The 18993-nt window shown below is 38.5% G+C and overlaps 3 protein-coding genes across 5 annotated transcripts in view; 2 read left to right on the top strand and 1 right to left on the bottom strand.

Moving 5' to 3' along the window:
- The window catches only part of adgrd1 (adhesion G protein-coupled receptor D1), a 31496-nt gene extending 30506 nt beyond the window's left edge, over positions 1 to 990 (bottom strand). Inside the window, exons 1-3 of one of the 2 annotated variants that reach the window (XM_055224310.1) lie at positions 635 to 990; positions 467 to 503; positions 102 to 218 (exon numbers count right to left, since the gene is read on the bottom strand). In XM_055224310.1, the coding sequence (XP_055080285.1) occupies positions 102 to 218; positions 467 to 503; positions 635 to 688 (208 nt within the window). In that variant the 5' untranslated portion in view covers positions 689 to 990. The remainder of the gene's footprint in view (positions 1 to 101; positions 219 to 466; positions 504 to 634) is intronic. The other variant, XM_033973388.2, reaches the window with a different exon arrangement.
- A 1063-nt stretch (positions 991 to 2053) lies between these two features.
- On the top strand, positions 2054 to 5467 carry stx2b (syntaxin 2b). Its single transcript, XM_033972850.2, has 10 exons — positions 2054 to 2139; positions 2237 to 2308; positions 2387 to 2486; positions 2866 to 2940; positions 3036 to 3109; positions 3465 to 3573; positions 4589 to 4662; positions 4745 to 4882; positions 4963 to 5073; positions 5221 to 5467. Exons 1-10 carry the CDS (start codon positions 2110 to 2112, stop codon positions 5314 to 5316), a joined length of 879 nt encoding a protein of 292 aa, XP_033828741.1. The 5' UTR covers positions 2054 to 2109; the 3' UTR covers positions 5317 to 5467.
- Positions 5468 to 6271: 804 nt separating this feature from the next.
- The window catches only part of mfsd3 (major facilitator superfamily domain containing 3), a 19228-nt gene continuing 6506 nt past the window's right edge, over positions 6272 to 18993 (top strand). Inside the window, exons 1-4 of one of the 2 annotated variants that reach the window (XM_055224312.1) lie at positions 6272 to 6307; positions 6763 to 7584; positions 13222 to 13369; positions 18824 to 18924. In XM_055224312.1, the coding sequence (XP_055080287.1) occupies positions 6894 to 7584; positions 13222 to 13369; positions 18824 to 18924 (940 nt within the window). In that variant the 5' untranslated portion in view covers positions 6272 to 6307; positions 6763 to 6893. Of the gene's footprint in view, positions 6351 to 6762; positions 7585 to 13221; positions 13370 to 18823; positions 18925 to 18993 lie in introns of both variants that reach the window. The other variant, XM_033972848.2, reaches the window with a different exon arrangement.

The raw sequence follows: 18993 nt of genomic DNA, 5'->3' as shown, positions 1-18993 counted from the left end.
AACCACATTTAATCTAGAAAACATGAATTGGCCTCTTTGCTCTCCTCTGTCTGAAAGTGCACATTCACAAACACATACTGTGAGATTATGTAAACACCTACTTATGTTACTGCCGTTAACATAACCTGTTCTCTTCCCAATCTGGTCCCACAGCTCATGGATTCCACTCACATCATCGAGGGGCCAGTAATGTGCAGCACTGCGCAACACCTGCAAGCCTATGGTTCATGGGTAAACAGTTTTACTATGACTGAGATCTGTGGCTGAAAGATTGAAAGCACTTTGGGGGACTAGCATGTTTAAATAGTGATAACAGAATACATTATTATTAAATTATAATGTAAATCATAAATCATAACATCAATATAAAATGTACAAAGTATAAAGTGAAAATAATATAAGGCGTACATATCCAAACTCAAAACCTGGAATCACATAACTACAATGACAAGCACTATCAAGATACCTGGATGCTGCATCCATTGTGACACTTGAGCATGAACCTGTTAAGAAAAAACAGTCAGTAATCCTCATCTAATAATGATTTTGACCACAAGTAAAAAGGCTGACAGCATTCATTTTAGACAATTACAGTGCAATATTTAAAAGGAAATAAAAAATAAAAAAATCTTACCTTAATACATGAGAGGAAAGCCGTGAAAATGTGAAGCTTCAAATGAAGTTCCATAACGTTTAGAAATGTTTAACAGTTGATTATGTTTAGATAAATCCAAGAAAATAAATGCATTATCTCCCCCAAAAAAGTCAAAGTGAAGCTTAGTCCATGTGTATAGTCAAAAAAAAAAAAAAAAAAAAAATTCACACAAAACAGGAAAAATACTCTTCAAGCATCAAGCACAAAAGACTTCTGTCATGATGAAGAAGTAAAATCCAAAGAATCAAAAGATCTTAACTTTTTTTTCTTGAATGAGTTTGAAACAATGTAACAATGTGCCTGCGAGCCCTGGTCACGGCACACAAACTTTGAGCAAGAGGCGAGCTCTCCAAGTTGTGGCTATGAACGTGGGAATACCAAAACGTGATGTCATTTTTCTGGATCTTCTGAGGAGGGGCGTCAGAGCTGTGCGTAAATGGCATTATTTGTGCGCACTAGGAGCCTGCACGGGGTCTGAATGAGATCAGGCGTTACAGTAGTGATCCAATAATGTTTTAAATTAAAGAAAACACACATTATTAGGGCATCCTGGGGAGGTCTGATGAGACTGAACGACAGCTGTGTAGCGATGTACATTACGCAGAATCTCCTAGTAGCCTCTAAGCCTCTCTCTCTGTGTCTACCGTTATTATGGCACAAGCGGGAGTTTTGGGGGATTTTTTGAGACGAGATTTTTGAGACCCAATCGCCCTTAATTCGATGTACACAAAATAAAAAAAGACCTGTAAAAAGTGTTTTTGTAAATCAGCACACACCCGCGTTTCCTTTTTTTGTTTGTGTTCACATTAAATTTGCGTAGTGATGATTCTTACAGGTGACGAAGCCTTTTTGAGTGAACAGCGCCCCTATACGGCGACCTCTGTTCATAGGCAAATTAACCTAAAGTGACAAGAAGTGTGACAATAAACAAATGAAATGAATTTGGGATGGGACCAGCCTATGGATTAGAATGGTAAAAGATTCCAAATAAAATATATCTGTATTAATATGGACATTGTAGGTCTGTGTAGGCTATCCAAGTGTAGGATGTCACTTGATGTCTTTAATTCTGTTTTTTTTTTTTTTTCCAGAACATTCATGCATTCTTGCTCATTGCCTTGGATAAAACGTTTGTTTGTTATTTTGTTTTTTTGTGTGTGTTTTTCCCATGAGTAAAGTGGAGACAATAGGAAGGAGAGAAAGAAGAGGCGTATCCCGGTAACTCATTACGCATCTCCTCTTTCTCGTTCGGAAGGTGCGGCCTATTAACAAAGCACCGAAACATCCCAATTAACACTGTTTTATCTTTGTTTTTCTGCGCGGTCCATATTTTTTTTAACGTGGAAATCTTTTATCAGCACATAAATGAACAGGTGTAGCGATGGCGCAGTGCTTTTGGAGACTTTCGCCATGACCTGACAGTTTCACCAGTTTAAGCGGAGACAAGAGGCGGGATGAAGGATCGGCTGGCTGAACTGGCCGCAGTAAGTAAGCCACTAAAACTTTTTAATTTGTTTATAATAATGTCCAAACTATTTACGCCAATGTAAAGTGACTCAATTGCAGTTTTCCCCCGAGCAGAATAGGACACAGATAGACGAGGATGTTGTCACATTGGAGAGAGATGGCTTCATGGAGAGCTTTTTCAGAAGGGTAAGGCTCGTATCTATGCGCTGCACGTGTTTAATATGTAGCCTACATGAATCCGTGATGTTTTGTCGGTTTGATTAGGTGGAGGAAGTTAGAGGGCTTATTGATAAAATCTCTTATCAAGTGGATGAGGTGAGGAAGATTCACAGCACTATCCTTTCAGCACCCAATCCTCATGACAGTAAGTGTGTTATTTTTAACAAGTTTGAAATGACATATGAACATGCAGTCCTATTGCATATTCAGTTTGTCTCCAAAGCTTGCACATTGTGAATTCAATAGCATCGTCAAAGTAAGTCACACAGGCAGGGCATTGTTGCACATTATCTTTTGAGAAACTTGATGTGTTGTTTGACACCAAGAAATAAAAAGAATGTAAAAAAAAAAAGAAAAGATTTTTCTGCATTGTCAATGGAATATGTCTAAAGAGGTGTTGCTAAGCTACATGATGGACACTAAAATCAATATTTACAGTAGTCAGGTGGAGGGGTCATTGTGAGAGATGTTGCATTTATATATTTTTTCAGCAAACAATAGGTAATCTTTTTCTCTGTCCACAGGGACAAAGGACCAGTTGGCTGCACTTACAAACGACATTAAAGGCAATGCCAATGTTGTAAGAACAAAACTAAAAAGTAAGTTATATGTCAGAAATGATTATAGAGTTGTTTATTATATGGTTGTTACAGTTCGCCAATGTATATATCTTGCTCTACTCTGTACCCTAAAGCTATGGAACAAAGTATGCCCAAAGATGATGCTATGAACCGGTCGTCTGTTGATTTCAGGATCCAGAAGACACAGGTCAGACAAAAGTCCCATTGATATTTATAACTGTAATATGACTATTAAAGTAGAGCAGAGCAATTGCAATCAAATCATAATTGAGATAGAGTTTCAGCCATCTATAATCACTTCTCTGTCACTAAAAGCATGTGGTTTGGAGCAGAATTCCGACTTTAGAAGCAGAAAGTTGACTACTTTATTGTGTTAAATGGTAATTTAATAAGAAAATATAAAATTAATTTGAAAATTGTGACTGACCAATATGAAGGCAAAAAAATTATGAGTTCTATGTTAAAGCAGTAATAGTCAAAGATGTTGATGAAGGGATAATTTGTTTTGACTGTACCGTTGGTGTGTTGTGCTTTTCCCTCAGCACACTGTACTGTCCAGGAAGTTTGTGGAGGTCATGACCCAGTACAATGAAACACAAGTGTCCTTCAGAGAGAGAAGCAAAGGACGGATACAGAGACAACTGGAGATAAGTAAGTCATAAATAATAAAAAATACTTATCACTTTTATTCTTATAGGAGCAATACACTGAGTCAAAATCTTACTTTGTCAAATTTATCCCTGTGTGATGGAATGTAAAAACATATTTTTTTATAAGTTAATTTTAAAATATGGATACAGGAGGGTCAGAAGCCAACACAAAAGCTCTCAAAGTCATTCAAAACCAGAAAGAATAATGTGTCATGAACCCGTCTTTAGAAACAGTACTCAATCAGAGCAAAGACAGGCCAAATGGTATAGAACAGTTCTCCCTCTTTCCCAGTGGCAGCTTTAATGAGAAACCCAGCTCAGTGCAGTCAAAGAGCTGATATTAGAGACGCCTGTCTCTGTTTGTGTTGCCTCGGTGACAGTAACACTATTCACCTCCTTTTTACTTGTTCATTTGATACCTGAGTGGTATATGTCTACAATATTTACATTTATGTATGTCAGAAATCCCTTAGTAGATGAACGTGTTATTGTCTCCTGTAGCAATATGCATTTATTTATCTCCTACAATAGTCTGTTTTTGTGTGTTTGGCTTGGTGTCTCTAAGGAATAAACTAAAGGAGGAGTGTGGCAGCACCTGCACAGAGATCTATCTCTCTGGGGAGGGCAGGCAGAGAAGGGGGCGGCAGTAGGAAAAGAAAGACTTCTGTTTATAGATTTTAAGCAGCCATTTTTCTTTGACTCAAGCATTTCTTTGTAGCTCACATTGTTCCTATCTTGGTTAAGAAAGCTAGCCACAAAATAAAAACAAGCAAGCAATGGATGACTACATGTAAATATGGCACTTTGAAACAGAGTTAAATCTAAGTTGAGTGAATTAGTTTTATTTATGTAATATCAGTACTATGAAGATATGATACAATCTAAGGGATATTTTTGGATTACTCTTTTTATTTTTATTTAGTAAAAACTATGTAGGTAATAGTTTTGCCTAACCTTGTGTTTGCCCTGATGACATTATATAACTATATACTGTATTTTCATTTAATTCATTTTAGCTGGGAGAGTGACCACAAATGAAGAACTGGAGGACATGTTAGAAAGTGGAAATCCATCTATATTTACATCTGATGTAAGTTATAGTACGATGCAAATGAGATACAACTTATGTTTTTCCCTAACATTTTCTTATACTCACTTGTATTATTCTCCAGATCATCATGGATTTACAAATAACACATGAGGCCTTAAATGAAATAGAATCTCGACATCAGGACATAATAAGATTGGAGACAAGCATAAGAGAGCTTCACACAATGTTTATGGATATGGCCATGCTAGTAGAGACACAAGTAAGATGTTTTTTGAGTGCATTCCAAAGTTTTATGATTATACGTTAGTTGATCAGATTTCCTTATTTGGTCTATCAAAGGGAGAGATGGTGAACAATATTGAGAAGAATGTTGCCAATGCAGCTGAATATATCTGTCGTGCAAAAGAGGAGACAAAAAAAGCAGTGCGATACCAGAAGAGGTCCAGGAGGGTGAGTCTACTTTTTAAAATCCATAAGCACCCATCCAATTGAATTCTATATTTATATCTATCTCTCCCTCCCTCCCTCTCTCTTTCTCTCTCTAAACAATACATTTAAGATGATATATATATATATATATTTATTTATTTTTTACAGAAAATGATCATCCTTGCATTTGTCCTCCTGATCCTGGTTGCCATTGTTGCTCTAATTGTTGGTCTTTCTGTTGGACTAACCAAGCCCCCTCAATAAGACTATGGTGGTTGTGTGAGTTACCAACATAATGTGTTACATATGTAATTAGAAGAAATACTTATTTAATCCGCCAAAAATGTCTTTTCTAATCATCTTTTTATAGTTTTGATTCTGCAGTGCCTTTTCACATGTAGCCTACTTGAAGGTGCACTATGTAACTGTACATGCTCTACGGTGTAAAATTAAACTGATCTATCTTTCATTTGTTACATTATAGGTGTGCTTATTGCTCAAAAACATATTTGAAAAAAGGTAAACCCTCCACCAGAAAAGTTACGTAGTGCACCTTTAAACATTGCCTGTCAATTATCAAAGTGATTGCTCAACAGCCTTTTCTTCCCCAGTGATGAAGTTGTTGTAGATTTGCCAGTCAAAACAACATCACAGTAGAATATAAGGGGCTCCCTCTGAGAGTTACACTTTCCACCAATGCCATCTGACTTCTTATATATTTTATCTATAACAAGGTTAATTAAAATAGCTATATCTATTACTGTACATAATGTAGTAATTTTTGTGTTTTAAGATGAGTACTTAGTAAATGTACCTTTATAGGCTTTATGGTGATTTAGTAAAGATTCTCAGGATTTCTGAACAATGTCATTGGGGATGATTTCAAGTCTGTGCATTGTCATTATTAGTTAAAATATTTAATTAGAATAAAAAGGGGCTTTTTAAAAAAAATATTGAACCTTTAAACCATAACTTATGAAAACAAAATGTGTGTAATGACCGAAGTAGCCTATATTGTGACATGGAATATTTCAGGAACACACGACTTGTTGATGTGTTTAAATAATTGTCTTCTATTTAAATGTATGTATATATCCCAATAAATGAATGAATTGAATGAATCTGGGCTAAGCATTATTTTTGCAGTTCATTTATACAGGTCCCTTTCTGAAACTAAACATTTTCATCCCTGGCCCTGGAAAATGATACTCAGATCTGGCAACCCCGCGCCCTGCTACAACGAGCGGAGCATATGGTTAGCAAACGCCTCAGATTGAACTTTCCTGCTGAATGTCAAGGTGTATCTTCAAACAGATAAGAAGCGCCTTTGTAAACTTAGTAAAGCCATGTTAATGCCAACACGATTTAACAACGCTGTATTTAACAGATTGCTTTATTATGTTTAGCATAGGCTAGTGGCTAACAGCAGCTAATTACTCATTGACAGCAAAACCTGGTGTTGTTTGTTTTGTTTTATACAATTGATCATTGGTTCTTTTTAAACGTAAAAATGTAACATACTCGTACGTTTGTCAGTTTCTGTGCTGTACGGGTTAGTACTGTCGTTTGACGTTGCTAATATTAGCTCCATAGAAGTAACTTAGCTGGGGCAATAAAGCAGTCATTCTGCAGGAGTAACATCCTCTCAGCAAGGTTACTCTGCACCATGTCAACAAGCCTCTAACTGCCCGTCTCCATTGTGTATTTCAGAAAAAGAGTGGAGTGTACTGGGCTGTGGATCGAGAGGTGTGCATGAAGTACACCAGCACAGTCCCTGACAATGACCTGACCATCACACTGCATCACTGGCTCCCTCACAGGGTCACCTTACTGAACACACCATGAATGACAAGCTGGTCTTCTTGGGCCTGTTGTACTTCGTACAGGGCATTCCCTACGGCCTCCAGTCTTCACTACTTCCTGTTTACCTGCGAGGAGCTGGCCATTCTCTCACCCGCATCAGCTTTACCAAAATCCTCTACTTTCCCTGGGTTCTCAAGGTCCTGTGGGCTCCTCTTATAGACCGCGTTGGCACAAAGCGCCGCTGGATTGTCGGGACTGTGTCTGGTCTCGCCCTCACATGTGCGTCCAGTGCTGCTCTTGCCCCAGAGGCGCACATATGGGGAGTAGCAGCTACGCTCCTGGCCATGAACACCCTGGCTTCAGTCCAGGATATAGCTGTAGACGGGGCAGCTGTGAGTTTGCTTAAAGGTCGTGGGGAGCTTGGTCTTGGGAACACAGCCCAAGTGGTTGGCTACAAAGCTGGCTCCGTGTTCGCTGGAGGTGGCTTGTTGGCTGTCATCGATGTAGCGGGATGGGGCTGGATGTTTGTGCTGCTCATGTTTGTCTATGCAGGTGTTGCTCTGTTTGTGTTGGGAGCCCCTGTGTTGGACGAGGAGACTGTAAAGGGGCAGCCAGCAGATGGCAGCAAGAGGGCAGCAGAAGCTACAAAGCCATGGAGAGTGTGGAGAAAGATGCTTGCAGTACCTGGCACCCCCTGGACCATCCTGTATGTGCTAACATACAAACTTGGTGAGTATGATGATTATCTCAGAAACGCTGTACTAGCAGAGATATATTATACTATTATGATGAATAATACTTCTATCTGGGGTCCTTTAGACAAAAGCCATCTCACAGCAAAAGTGTCTTGAAGCACTTGATGCATAGGCACATACATACCACTAGATGTCTCTGTTGGATTTTGTATTTGGACGACTGGGGACTGACTGGTATCTGTGGTGTTACAGTTAAGAAAGTAATCACTGTAAAGCATTGTATCAAGTGTTGGCAGGTGTACTTTTCACTGTGGAAATAAGTACAAGTTTCAGTAGAAGTCAGTTGCTAGTATAATTCCTATTGTGAGACTTAAGTTTAAATCTTTCCTGGAGTCTTGTTTTGAATTCATATTCTGCATGTGCATCTCTTAAGAAAAGTAGTAGTTTTGGATAACTCTTACTTTGTTTATGTGTGGGAGAGAGTTGATACGACCAGAGTTTGGTGTTTGGTAGCAGAAGGGGATTATGTAAGGATTAGAGTCTCTTTGTGTCTGTGGCATTCACAAACTGCAGGAGAAGACAGTGCATCACATTGATGTTTATGTGGGTGGTGGGAATATAATTGTCTCCTCACATTTGCATAGCTTTCACTGGAGCTTGTATATGAATGTATGGCCTTTGTTTTAAGAATGCGTGTGTGTGTGTGTGTGTGTGTGTGTGTGTGTGTTTGTTTTTTTGAGTGTTGAGTGAGGGTGGCCTGGTAATCGGATGAATCCCAGCAGACGACAGTACACTAGACAAATATGAAGCCTGCCTGGACCCCTAATCTGTCTAGGGACTAGGAGCATCCCCCCAACAAGCACTCTCTCTGTCGCATGGGCTCACACACTCATCTGTCTGATAAAAATAATTACTGCTCGTGTTTTCACTAACAAGTCATTAATAGCCTTGTCCCTTGCTAACATTTGCTGGAGTTCCAGTCTAAATATTTTCCACCTTTAGGGAGCAAAATGATTGTGTAATTTTCTAAAAGAGATCTGAATGTTGCCAGCATAATTGACTATGTGAGACATTATTGTTTTTGTCCAAGCATTTTGTTTGTGTGCGACTGATGATCAGGGTGTCTGCTGCTCCCCCTTTCCCAATACACACCCTGTCCCGCATCTCTCCCTAATGAAGTGGAGTTTGCATAGTCCAACACAGCAGCAAATCAGTGAAAGCCTCATGTCTGAACTACGACCTCTGTGCCATCTGAGGGCAGGGGCATCATGGGAGCACTGTCTGGCCTCCAGGGATGGACAGAGGGAGGGGGGAGGAAGAGTAAGCTCTGATGATAATAATACATGAGAAAGAGGAGATATTGTAAAAGCTTATAGCACAATAGTTGTTACTTTGATTTCTATTTTTCCTAATCACTAGTCAGACTCATTACATCAAATGATCACATTTTTATGCAATAGTTTTATTTAACATTTCATATAAATCTCATATTTGCATTATTTTAGGTGGTCAAAAGGTGATATTTACAAAGAATGAAAAAAATGTGGTTGGCTATTATTACATGCTGGTTATCAGTATTTCCAAACTTTTCATTGAAATTAGCACCTATATCTGTCTGACTCTTAATATCTCCTTGTTTAAATACAAATTTGCATGCCAAAAAAGCTTGGCAGAAAATTGTTGTCCATATAATTTTTGCATTGACAATACGGCATATGATCTATCTTTACAGCTAATCTGAGTACAGTATAGAACAACAATACCCCATTATGACTTAAATGGTAGTTGTCCTCTTTTAAGCTATTGCACAAGGCCGCAAGCTAATGAATATCTTTGAATTAATAGACTTCTTTCTCTACAGGGATAGAGAGATACAGACATATTTGGATAAGAACGGAAGGAGGGTAAAAATAGGCCCCTAAATTACTCTTTCTGTGCTGTAAAAAAGGTTGTTAATCAGTAATCATTTTGTAATTTATATGTTATATTTTTATTTTTAATTGGGGAGAATCTATTGCTCGCTATTCACTTTGAACTCTGCCCCGTTGCACGCTTCCAAGATGGCCATTTTTCATCATTAGTTCTACAGTGTCTGACAGGAGATATGACTGATGGTGAGCTTCGGTACTCCCTCTCTCTGGGAATTGACCAGCTGGACACAATGAAGAATAGATAAACAGAAAAGATCTTGTTCACCTTTCATTTTTCTTTTCCTTGAAGTTTATAACATTGCAACAGGGGACACAAAAGCTCAGTAGTCAAGAACTTGCCTTTTTTGATTGAAGACAGCATGTTGCAAGTTACAACTGAATTTCTATTGATTTATTCAACTAATTTACCTACCTCATTAAAAGTGTGTAGTAGACAATAATCACACCTATTAATTGTTTTAACATTTAGTTTTAATACGGTTGCACATTTTTATTGTGAATGGAAAAAGTATTCTCAAAGAAAAAAAGGTAAAAATATTTTGGAAAAACTGCACACCTCTTTCATGGCTGGCTGGTGCATGGTCCAGTGGACAATGGAGATGTATAAAAAAAAAGTTGAATCTTAAGTTGGAAAAGGCAGTATTTTCCAGAGGGAAAAGACAGGACTGCAGGGAGCAAGGCTGAAGGAGCAAATAAATTAATGAACAACCGCCACATGGTGCTCTAACAAAGACAACGTGTACAATGGCAATGGCTCATTAATTTGACCATGTCAAGACAAACGTGCACTCAAATGCCATTACAGTGTAAAATTGCTTTTTCACTGGATTATAATGCACAAACTTTTAATACCAATGAAATATTGTGCCCAATTTATGATTTACTTTATTCATGTGGGTCAGATCCTTTTTTTCCAAATACATAATTTTAGAATTTATTTTATAGTTTTCTCGTCTTAATTATATTCTTTTTGGGTAGATGATTCTTAGCAATCCACAATTTATAAATACATATTTATTTGCACCACATGCCCTTCCTGGCATTTGTAGTTGTAGTATTAGTTACCACAAATGGTCTGGCTTTTACGTCAATGCGGATATTAAAACGCATACTTGACACAATAGGCTCATCTTGATCCAAACATTTTGGAAAATTTTGAAGACTTTTGAAGATTTTTTTGAAGATCATTTTCTACTCTGGAAATCCCTGGGGGGCAGAGAAAACCCTTGACATTTATTGATTTTAGCATCACCCTTACTGTGCTGTGTGCGTGCCTCTGAAGCCACAAATGTATAGGATACTCTGTAAACGTGTGAAGAGAGGGCTCTGTTTACGGCTGTGTCCTGAGGGGAGCTGATGAGCTGATAGCTATATGTGCTTGTGTGTCTCCAATGTATGGTTGGTGTGCGGCTGCATGTAGTATGTATGAAGCGCACTCTGTTTACTAGGAGGACCATGGTAGGCAGGGATAAGGTTGTTCTAGTTGTCCTCTGTGATCTGTGCACTTTGAACCCACTGTCCTTGTCCACCTCTCGCCTCTGTACCACACCCCCTTCACCCCCCACTGATCCCACTCTATACCATCCATCCTCTCTCTCTGTAACACCATCACTCCAACTTTATCATCTATAAGTCAAGATCATTACATTTCACTGAATTGTTTTAAAATATAAGCAATGGTGAGACCTCATTCCACCTAACTGCTGTAGTGAAGTTAGGATTGTACAGTGTCAAATGCTTTATGTTTTCCCCGTATACCTGTGATGTGATTTGAGATGTTTTTCCCCATCGCCAACGTCACCGTAATGTCTCTTTTATGTCATTTTCCTGTTTCTGAAATCCCTTCTCCTCTTTCTCTCCACTCCGGTTATTTAATCTTTGTGGACGTCTAATGAAATCCCCACTGAAATGGACAATTGTTGCTTTGAGAATATTTATAGAAGGAAATAATCAGCCTGCTTGTGTTTGTCTACACGGCCTCCTCCCCACAGCCTTCTCTTTAAAGAAATAATTAGCTGAAGACAGGACTGTGAACGCTCAGAGCTAAACAACAGGCAGACAGGCGCAGGAGCAGGGAATCATGGGTAAACAACAGCAGCAGCATGGGCTCCAGAGTCGACAATGTTGACTTTATTATGACTAATGTGATTACTGCAGACTACTACAGAGGGTGACACACGTGTATAGTGTTCTGCTATAGCGGTACCATGGCTTCAATCTAGATTTGCCATTTTCGGTCATTAGACAGCCTTAGTTTATATAGTAAAATGCCTTTATTAATTTATTCATATTTCATGAGATTTTTTTAATTTCAATTTTTATTTTATTTCTTTCCATTTTAAAATCATCTGCCTTTATATTGATAAGGCATAGTTTGCTTCTTGTGATGATATGATATTTTAAGGTTTTTTTTTCATGGTCGATGTCGATTGTTTTGAATCCATAGAAACCAATATCCCAGAAGCTCTGCTGGTATTTTTGGGCTGATATGCAGGTAAGAGTCCCCCATTTCCCCCAAATTATGTAATTTAAATCTTCAAATTATTTGCAACTATCCGCCCAATCTCTGATCCTAACCAAACCCAACGTCTGGAGGTAATAAAGTATACTTTACCATTGGACCACTCGGGTGTCTTAATCTAATGAATTGTTTTATTGTTTTAAGTCACCACTCTCCACTGCTGCAGCTTTAGCATGTTGGTACACGTCTTACACAGAGAAAACCTGTGTTTTCTGCTGGCTTGTCACACCAGTGTTCGCTCCATGACACCCTCGGTCGCGCTGCCACTCTCCCCATCACTAGGATCTCCTCTCTCACCCTCTCTGTCTCTCTCTCTCTCTCTCTCTTCCTCTTTTTTATTCCAATCTGTTTCATGTGTCTTCTTTTCCCCCCTTTCCTCTATTTTTGTTTGTCTCCTGGCTGACAGAGTGAGTGGATGGCTGGTTGTGCTGCGTCGACTTTGACAGCAGTCTGGGAACCGAGCTGTCAGTCACCGCAGCTCCTTGGTCCCACTGTCTTTGTGAAGTCGCTCTCCATTAATATAATAATGGCGTCTAGTCGACAACGCTGAATATTTTACTGTAATGTTTCGGCAGAACATTACCCCCGCACTCAACACCACACACAGGAAGTCTCCGGGAAAACTTTTCATTCTGATTGAGAGGCCTTTGTGCGGCCCGTTTCATCTTATGCGAGTTTTTTGTGTTTTGTTGTGTTTCTCTTTCACTGCTTTAGGAAAAGTACCAGGTCTCTGTTTGATAAAGTGACGGAGAGTAGTCTTTTTCTTGTCAGACATTTATTATTGACACTTTCCAGGAATAGACCCCGAGTGTTTTGTGTTTGATTGTGTTGTCGTCATCTCCAGAATGTTATGTTAGTCGTGCAGGCTAAACCGTCAGGTAACAGCTTCCTTACCACACCTGTCTTCAAAAGTCACATTGTTTCTTTTGTGCATACTGTAAAATGGTGCATGTTCTGAGACTTATCAAATAAATAACCCAGTTTTATCATCATATACAACAAAACAGGTATTGAAATCGAGACAACAGTTTTATAGAAGCAGCTCAAAAAATTACAATGATTGAGAGGGGAAAAGGGGGAGGAGCATCCTGTTAAGAGTGATTTTTACATGCTATGTAATACTGATTTGTGTTGTCTTGGCCCCATTTGTTTTGATGTTTATTCTTTGAAAATTAAGTGTCTCTAATCTTCATCCTCTGTGTTGTTATGTCACACACAGGTGAGCAGGGTGCCGTCACCATGTTCCCTCTCTTCTTGTTGGACCATCACATGACAGCCCGGGAGCTGGGCTTCTGGAATGGTATCATCGCTATGGGATTCTCCATCTGCGGCTCGTCTCTGGGAGGCCTGCTGCTCGCTCAGTTCAGGTATAGCCCTCAAATCAGATAAGATAGATGGTAGCAATTCAGAGAGACAGATACAAGGAATAATAATGTTACAAAGCAAAAACATGTAATACTTGTAACGTGTAAGAAATATACATTTATATCAAAGCACTAAAAAGAAAAAATTTAGAAAAAAAGGGGGGGGGGGCAACACAGAGGGAGAAGTTTACTGTCTATAGAACCACTGCACATAAAATTTGTCAGAGGGTCACCCATAATTTTGCCTAGTAGTAAAATTGTAAAAATATATTATTAAAAAGGTAAAATGACAAACAAAAACCTAACAAATAGCTGTTTATTTATCTGAAATAAATGCTGCTTGAGAAGATTTTAAGTAAGGATTTCCTGATCCGATATTGGTATCAGTATCGGCCGCCAATCTAGGCATTTTCGAGTATCGGCTTGGATCGGATTTGGTGAATAGATTGGGCGATACAGTGTAGTGTTCTCCACACAAATAATGTCCAGAGCAGCTTAGACACAGACTGAGGCTCTAAAGCCACTAAAATATGATTAATGACAGAGATAGTATTTGTTTTACCTCTGCAAAGTCTTCACGGAGCCTTAAAAGTGAAAACAAAACTTGAGACAAATCAGGTGGAGAAACAGAGCCAAATGCGTAATGTTTTTACATTTGTTAAGTAGCTAAGTGCTTCAAGCAGGCTTCTCTTTTTACAGGACTCAAACATAAATAATATATAAATAACTCTGCCTTTAGAAACAGAAGCTAAAACCTCAACTGATCGCTAAATCACTATGTTCTGAAGCTGCTATTTTGTTTAAAAGTTTAAAACATTATTTTATAATATTATAACAAATTATTAGTCTGTTCTTAAGTAGGCCTTTTTATATCTGGTATTATTTTTATTCAACTGGGGCTAAATTCACCATGGAATACTTATGCTTTATTTGTAAAGACACAGCCAAACTTATGTAAATAAAACAATAAAAAAAGAAGATGATCAGTATTGGGATGAGAGCGATATTGGCAGTATTGGCAACAGCAAATATAAAAAAAAAAAAAAAATGTATTGGATCAGGAGACAAAAAATCTGTATCAGGACATCGAGTGGGTGGCTCAGCAATTCTCATGTACCCACAAGTAGAGGTTCATGGAGGAAGGTGATTTAGACAGTACATTATACATTATATACGACAGATATGGATGTTGAAAAGTATGTTAGTCAAAGTGTGTAGGGACAGCCTTAGACCTCAAGCTCTCGCACTGAGTAGAACTGCATAGCACCTAAATTACTGCTTCTATCCCATCAAATAGTCCATCATCACCACCTCCTCTTTCCTGCTTCCTCTATCGTGTCAAGTTGTATAGAGCTTCTTTAAAATACACATCCACTTAATAACATTGTCACTTTGCCATCGCTGCTGCTCTTACACTAAACATTATACATTTAACTTTCCACACCTTTTATGTGAACTTGATGTGATGTTTAGAGTACATGCAAGTGTATAGTATTTTTACAATTTTAACAAACTGGATTTATGTACTCAGAGATCTGTAGTGTCTTGTCGAGAGGGAATTAAGCTTGTTCAGTCATGTACAATTTTATATGTGAAGTTTGTAGTTAATGCAGCAATTTAAATTTTTTTACATTGTCATTTTTTATTTCAAATAGTTCCGCACTCTGATTTTCCTGGTCTTCTCCTAGCATAGATTATATTCTGTCCAATTTATGCTTTCCAGTTTTACCTGTTTCCTTGTCCCCCAGAGCTTATTGGTATTGTACAGTTAGTGCCAAAAGAGTTACGTAAGATTTCTACATCTGCTTTAAGAAGTATCACGTTATAGTGCAGCTCTGCCTATGGCCAGTGTGATGTAAGGCTTTGCTAAAAATAACAATAACATCATGAAGCATAGTGAATTGAGTCCCACATTACACATTACATACTGTGTGACCAACCTCAGATTTGCAGTTTTATTGGGGAAGATGAAAAAGGAGCTAGTTATAGTCTGTAAAATGTAGTAGAAAACACATGCAAACAATTCTGCTTATTAACCTTTCTAAAATAAAATTATAGAAACCATAAATGAACAAAGAGGTGAGAGATCAAGTCCAATTATGTTTCTTAGGTTATATTCTTCTTTTGTCACCCTTTTTATGATTGGCATGGTTCGCCTCCCTGTAACACAGGAGAGATCCATTATAAAACAAGAAAGGTAAATCAGGTAAATCAACACTCACTCATCATAGTTAAGACAGATATGCAAATATAATTAATACAAACAGAAATAGCTCATTAAATGCAAAACTTACTGGACAAATATCCTGACAGGTAAAAGTACACAACAGAGGAGTGAAGTGGCTTATGTACTGGTCTAATTGACCATGGAATCCAGGTGTGAATGGGTGGAGCTGGGAGACGGTTTATCCACGTTCCTTGGATGACGGTTTGAGGACAGCTTCCTCAAGGGAATTTGTGACAAGTACTATCTGTATACTTGTAATGTACATTTGCAAGGATGCAGAGTTTATTTGCTTTCATTATCTTAACTTAGGTGAGGCCATTTTATTATGTAACATTTTATATCTAAAAGCTTATTGTTTTCACATTATAGTCTATTTAAAAGGTTGTGAAAAGTTGAGCAATTTCATAGTTAAATAGTTTTTTTGTTTTTTATTTGCCACAAAATGAAGTTGTTATTTGGTTGTCATTTGCAGTCAACAAACCTGCCCTGATCCCTGCAGTTGAGTTATTGCTTATTCTGTGTATTATTTGACAAATCTATGTTCTCTTTGTTTGTTTGTTCATTTCATTGCTCCTCCTCACTCTTTCTAGTGCCAGGCTTTTTGTCCCATGTTATGTTTTCATATGACTCCAGAGTTTTTTTTCTCTTTTGAAAAGTGACACTGGCAAACACAGTGCAAGTCTCCAAAGGCCTGCTTTTCTTAAGGGAATAGGGGCTTTGAAAAGATGTCATTGTCATAGTTTAGCTTTGTATTTTCTGTGCTTTCTTTACACATCTCGGTTCAAAGACTTGGTGGATGGTAAAATGTTCACATACTCAGAAAAAGAAAAAACACTTGTCATGAACCCTTTAATGAGGATTTAACGTCCAGTGCTTGATCTTCCATTTCTTAAGGGTTTTTTTTTCTCATCGTGGAAAGGCAAATAAATATATAGCATCAAGAACAACAGAAATTAGCTCCACATGTTTTTTTTTCTGTTATCTCTGTCATCTATAGCTATCCTCTGTCAATAAAAGCATGTGGTTTGGAGCAGAGTTTGGAGGAAGAAATTGGCACTGATTAAAAGTCTTCATTGTTTGTTTTCATGAAATCGAATCTGAAAGAAATTCTTATTTTGTTTTTGAAAAGAAAAGGCAAGATCTACTAATCTATCGATATTTTTGCCGTATCACCCAGCCCTAGTTGTAGCTATAGTAACTTGTAACTGTATACAATAGAGTTGTGGTTGCATGTGAACTAAAGAGAAGCAGGCTTAGGTCCCACCTTTAAAAGCTCAGTTGGAAGGTTTATCCTGATCCCCATTCGCCATCAGAAGCGCTTGAGTGGTCAGTGAGCGACCCCCCCTTTACAACCACCATCAGAGGCAACCTGAGAATAAGGCTATTCTTATCTGGGACCGGCCCGTGTGAGGTGGCAGCCAGGCAGGTTCTCTTTCTCACACACACACACAAACACACACAACTAAAACGCACACACTGCAGCAGCATCTCCCCGGAGTGCGTGATATGAAAGAGTGTCATTGAGAAGGTAGCGCTGAGGAGAATGTCTTTAGCATGTGAATGATGGAGGATTGGTTTTCCACTGCGGAGCAAGGGAAGGACGAAGCACGAAGGGAGAGGAGGTGGATTCAAAATAAGAGTGGCTGAAACTACAGAGATGCTAAATGTTTACAGATTGTGGAGCGTATCTCAGAATGACTACTGGCCATAGTGCTTTATGCACATCCAGAACATTTTTAGAAAAAGACAAAAAACCTGTTGATCTTGTAAAATATTGGGATGGAGGAGTCAGGGCATGGTTGAAAATGTATAAGGAATAGTGGGTTGACAGTAATCTTTTATCATAAGTTAACGAGACTTTAACAAAATATTTATCATTTTTTATTGCATATTTTTCTAGAAAACGCACCCACACTTACTCCCAGAAGGGTTGGCTTTCTGTCCCTTGCATGCTGTTCTCTTGTATGATGTACATTATCATTTTGAGTAAAACAAATTAAATAAGTGTGGTCTGTAGCGTTGTGATCATCTTTCACTGTTTTCCTGCCAACTAATCTCCCAGTTGATTTACAAAGGTAACATATTTAAATCAAGTAAGTGTATGTCTAAAGGTGTACTATGTAACTTTTCAGGTAGAAGGCTCTCCACCTGCTTGTCAACATAGAGATGGTATTGGTTGGCCAACAATATTCTACAGCACATGTGTCAAACTCAAGGCCCGCGGGCCAAATGCGGCCCGCCATGTCATTTTATGTGGCCCGCGACAAGGTAAATTTAAATGTATGTTATGTTAAAATGTCAATTTATCAGAAGTTATGCAGTTACACAGACATATTTTTTATATCTTTGCAAATTTGACACTAACCATTTTGCTGATGTGACCCTCGGTGAAATTGAGTTTGACACTCCTGTTCTACAGTATAGCATTAAACTTGTCTATCTCCATGGAGTCAAGCAGGCGACGCCACTAAGCAACTTTACAAGTCTGATCAGTTGATACGTGGGGTCACTCACTGCTCTCAATAAGAATCCACGTTTTTGTCAAAAATATTTAGCAATTAAAACACCAGTATATGACTAAAAGCATATAATTTTAATGTCATATTGTGAAACCCCCCTGGAAAAACAATGGAGACAAGTAAGTGGTCTAGTCACTGTTTGAAAAGTTACATAGTGCACCTTAATAAATGCTTTTAATATTTTGGTGGTGTTCATTGTTTTGATAAACCCTTAGTATCACTTTAATGTCACACCTACAGCCACTTTTAATGCACAAGCCTCGTTTTTTTGTGACAGGCCCCTGCTCTCCACATTTTTACAGATAAATAATTGGACAGAAAAAACATGTAAACAAACGCAGTAGTCTTTGAGTGGCAGGCGTCCTCTGAGTGATTGGCACTGTTCAGCCCTGTATGTGTCGTGTTTGTGTGTGCGCTCTTAACACTGATTAATTACCCCTCTCATGCTGGGGATCTCCTTAGGTTATTGATTACGTCATGAAGCAAACCCACAGGGGACCATTTTCTTGCACTAACGGGGTATCAATTAGTGTCTGGAGACTTGTTTACCGGCTCACGTGCACATGCGTTTGCGTGTGTGTGTGCGTGTGTGACAGTGCCTTAAAGTTTGTCAGCGTGGATACTACTGCACTACTGCTGCTCATCGATATTGTACAAGAGAAGTTGAAGTGCGTCTCTTTTGATTGTTGCTTTGTTTGTTGGTCTCCGCAGCATCGGGGCTCTGATGCGACGCGTGTTTGTGTTGAGAACCGTCAGCATGGTCTTCCAGAGCTCACTGCTCACTGTGCTGGAGCCATCACCTCTCATGAAAGGTGAGGCCAGGCTGTCCAAACAAACAACATATTATGGAACACTTATGCAATGTTCAGCCCATTATTTGT

Source organism: Periophthalmus magnuspinnatus, chromosome 9 (genome assembly GCF_009829125.3).
Source record: "Periophthalmus magnuspinnatus isolate fPerMag1 chromosome 9, fPerMag1.2.pri, whole genome shotgun sequence".
Classification (NCBI taxonomy): Eukaryota; Metazoa; Chordata; class Actinopteri; order Gobiiformes; family Gobiidae; genus Periophthalmus; species Periophthalmus magnuspinnatus.
The sequence above is the reverse complement of the archived record's forward strand: the minus strand, read 5'-3'. Positions and strand labels throughout refer to the sequence as shown.

What these genes read in the sequence shown, in the direction of transcription:
- stx2b (XM_033972850.2), top strand. Translation starts at nt 2,110, where the DNA reads ATGAAGGATCGGCTGGCTGAACTGGCCGCA. An exon ending in GGCTGGCTGAACTGGCCGCA is followed by an intron (nt 2,140 to 2,236) that starts GTAAGTAAGCCA and finishes TCCCCCGAGCAG; the next exon opens with AATAGGACACAGATAGACGA. An exon ending in CCATGCTAGTAGAGACACAA is followed by an intron (nt 4,883 to 4,962) that starts GTAAGATGTTTT and finishes GGTCTATCAAAG; the next exon opens with GGAGAGATGGTGAACAATAT.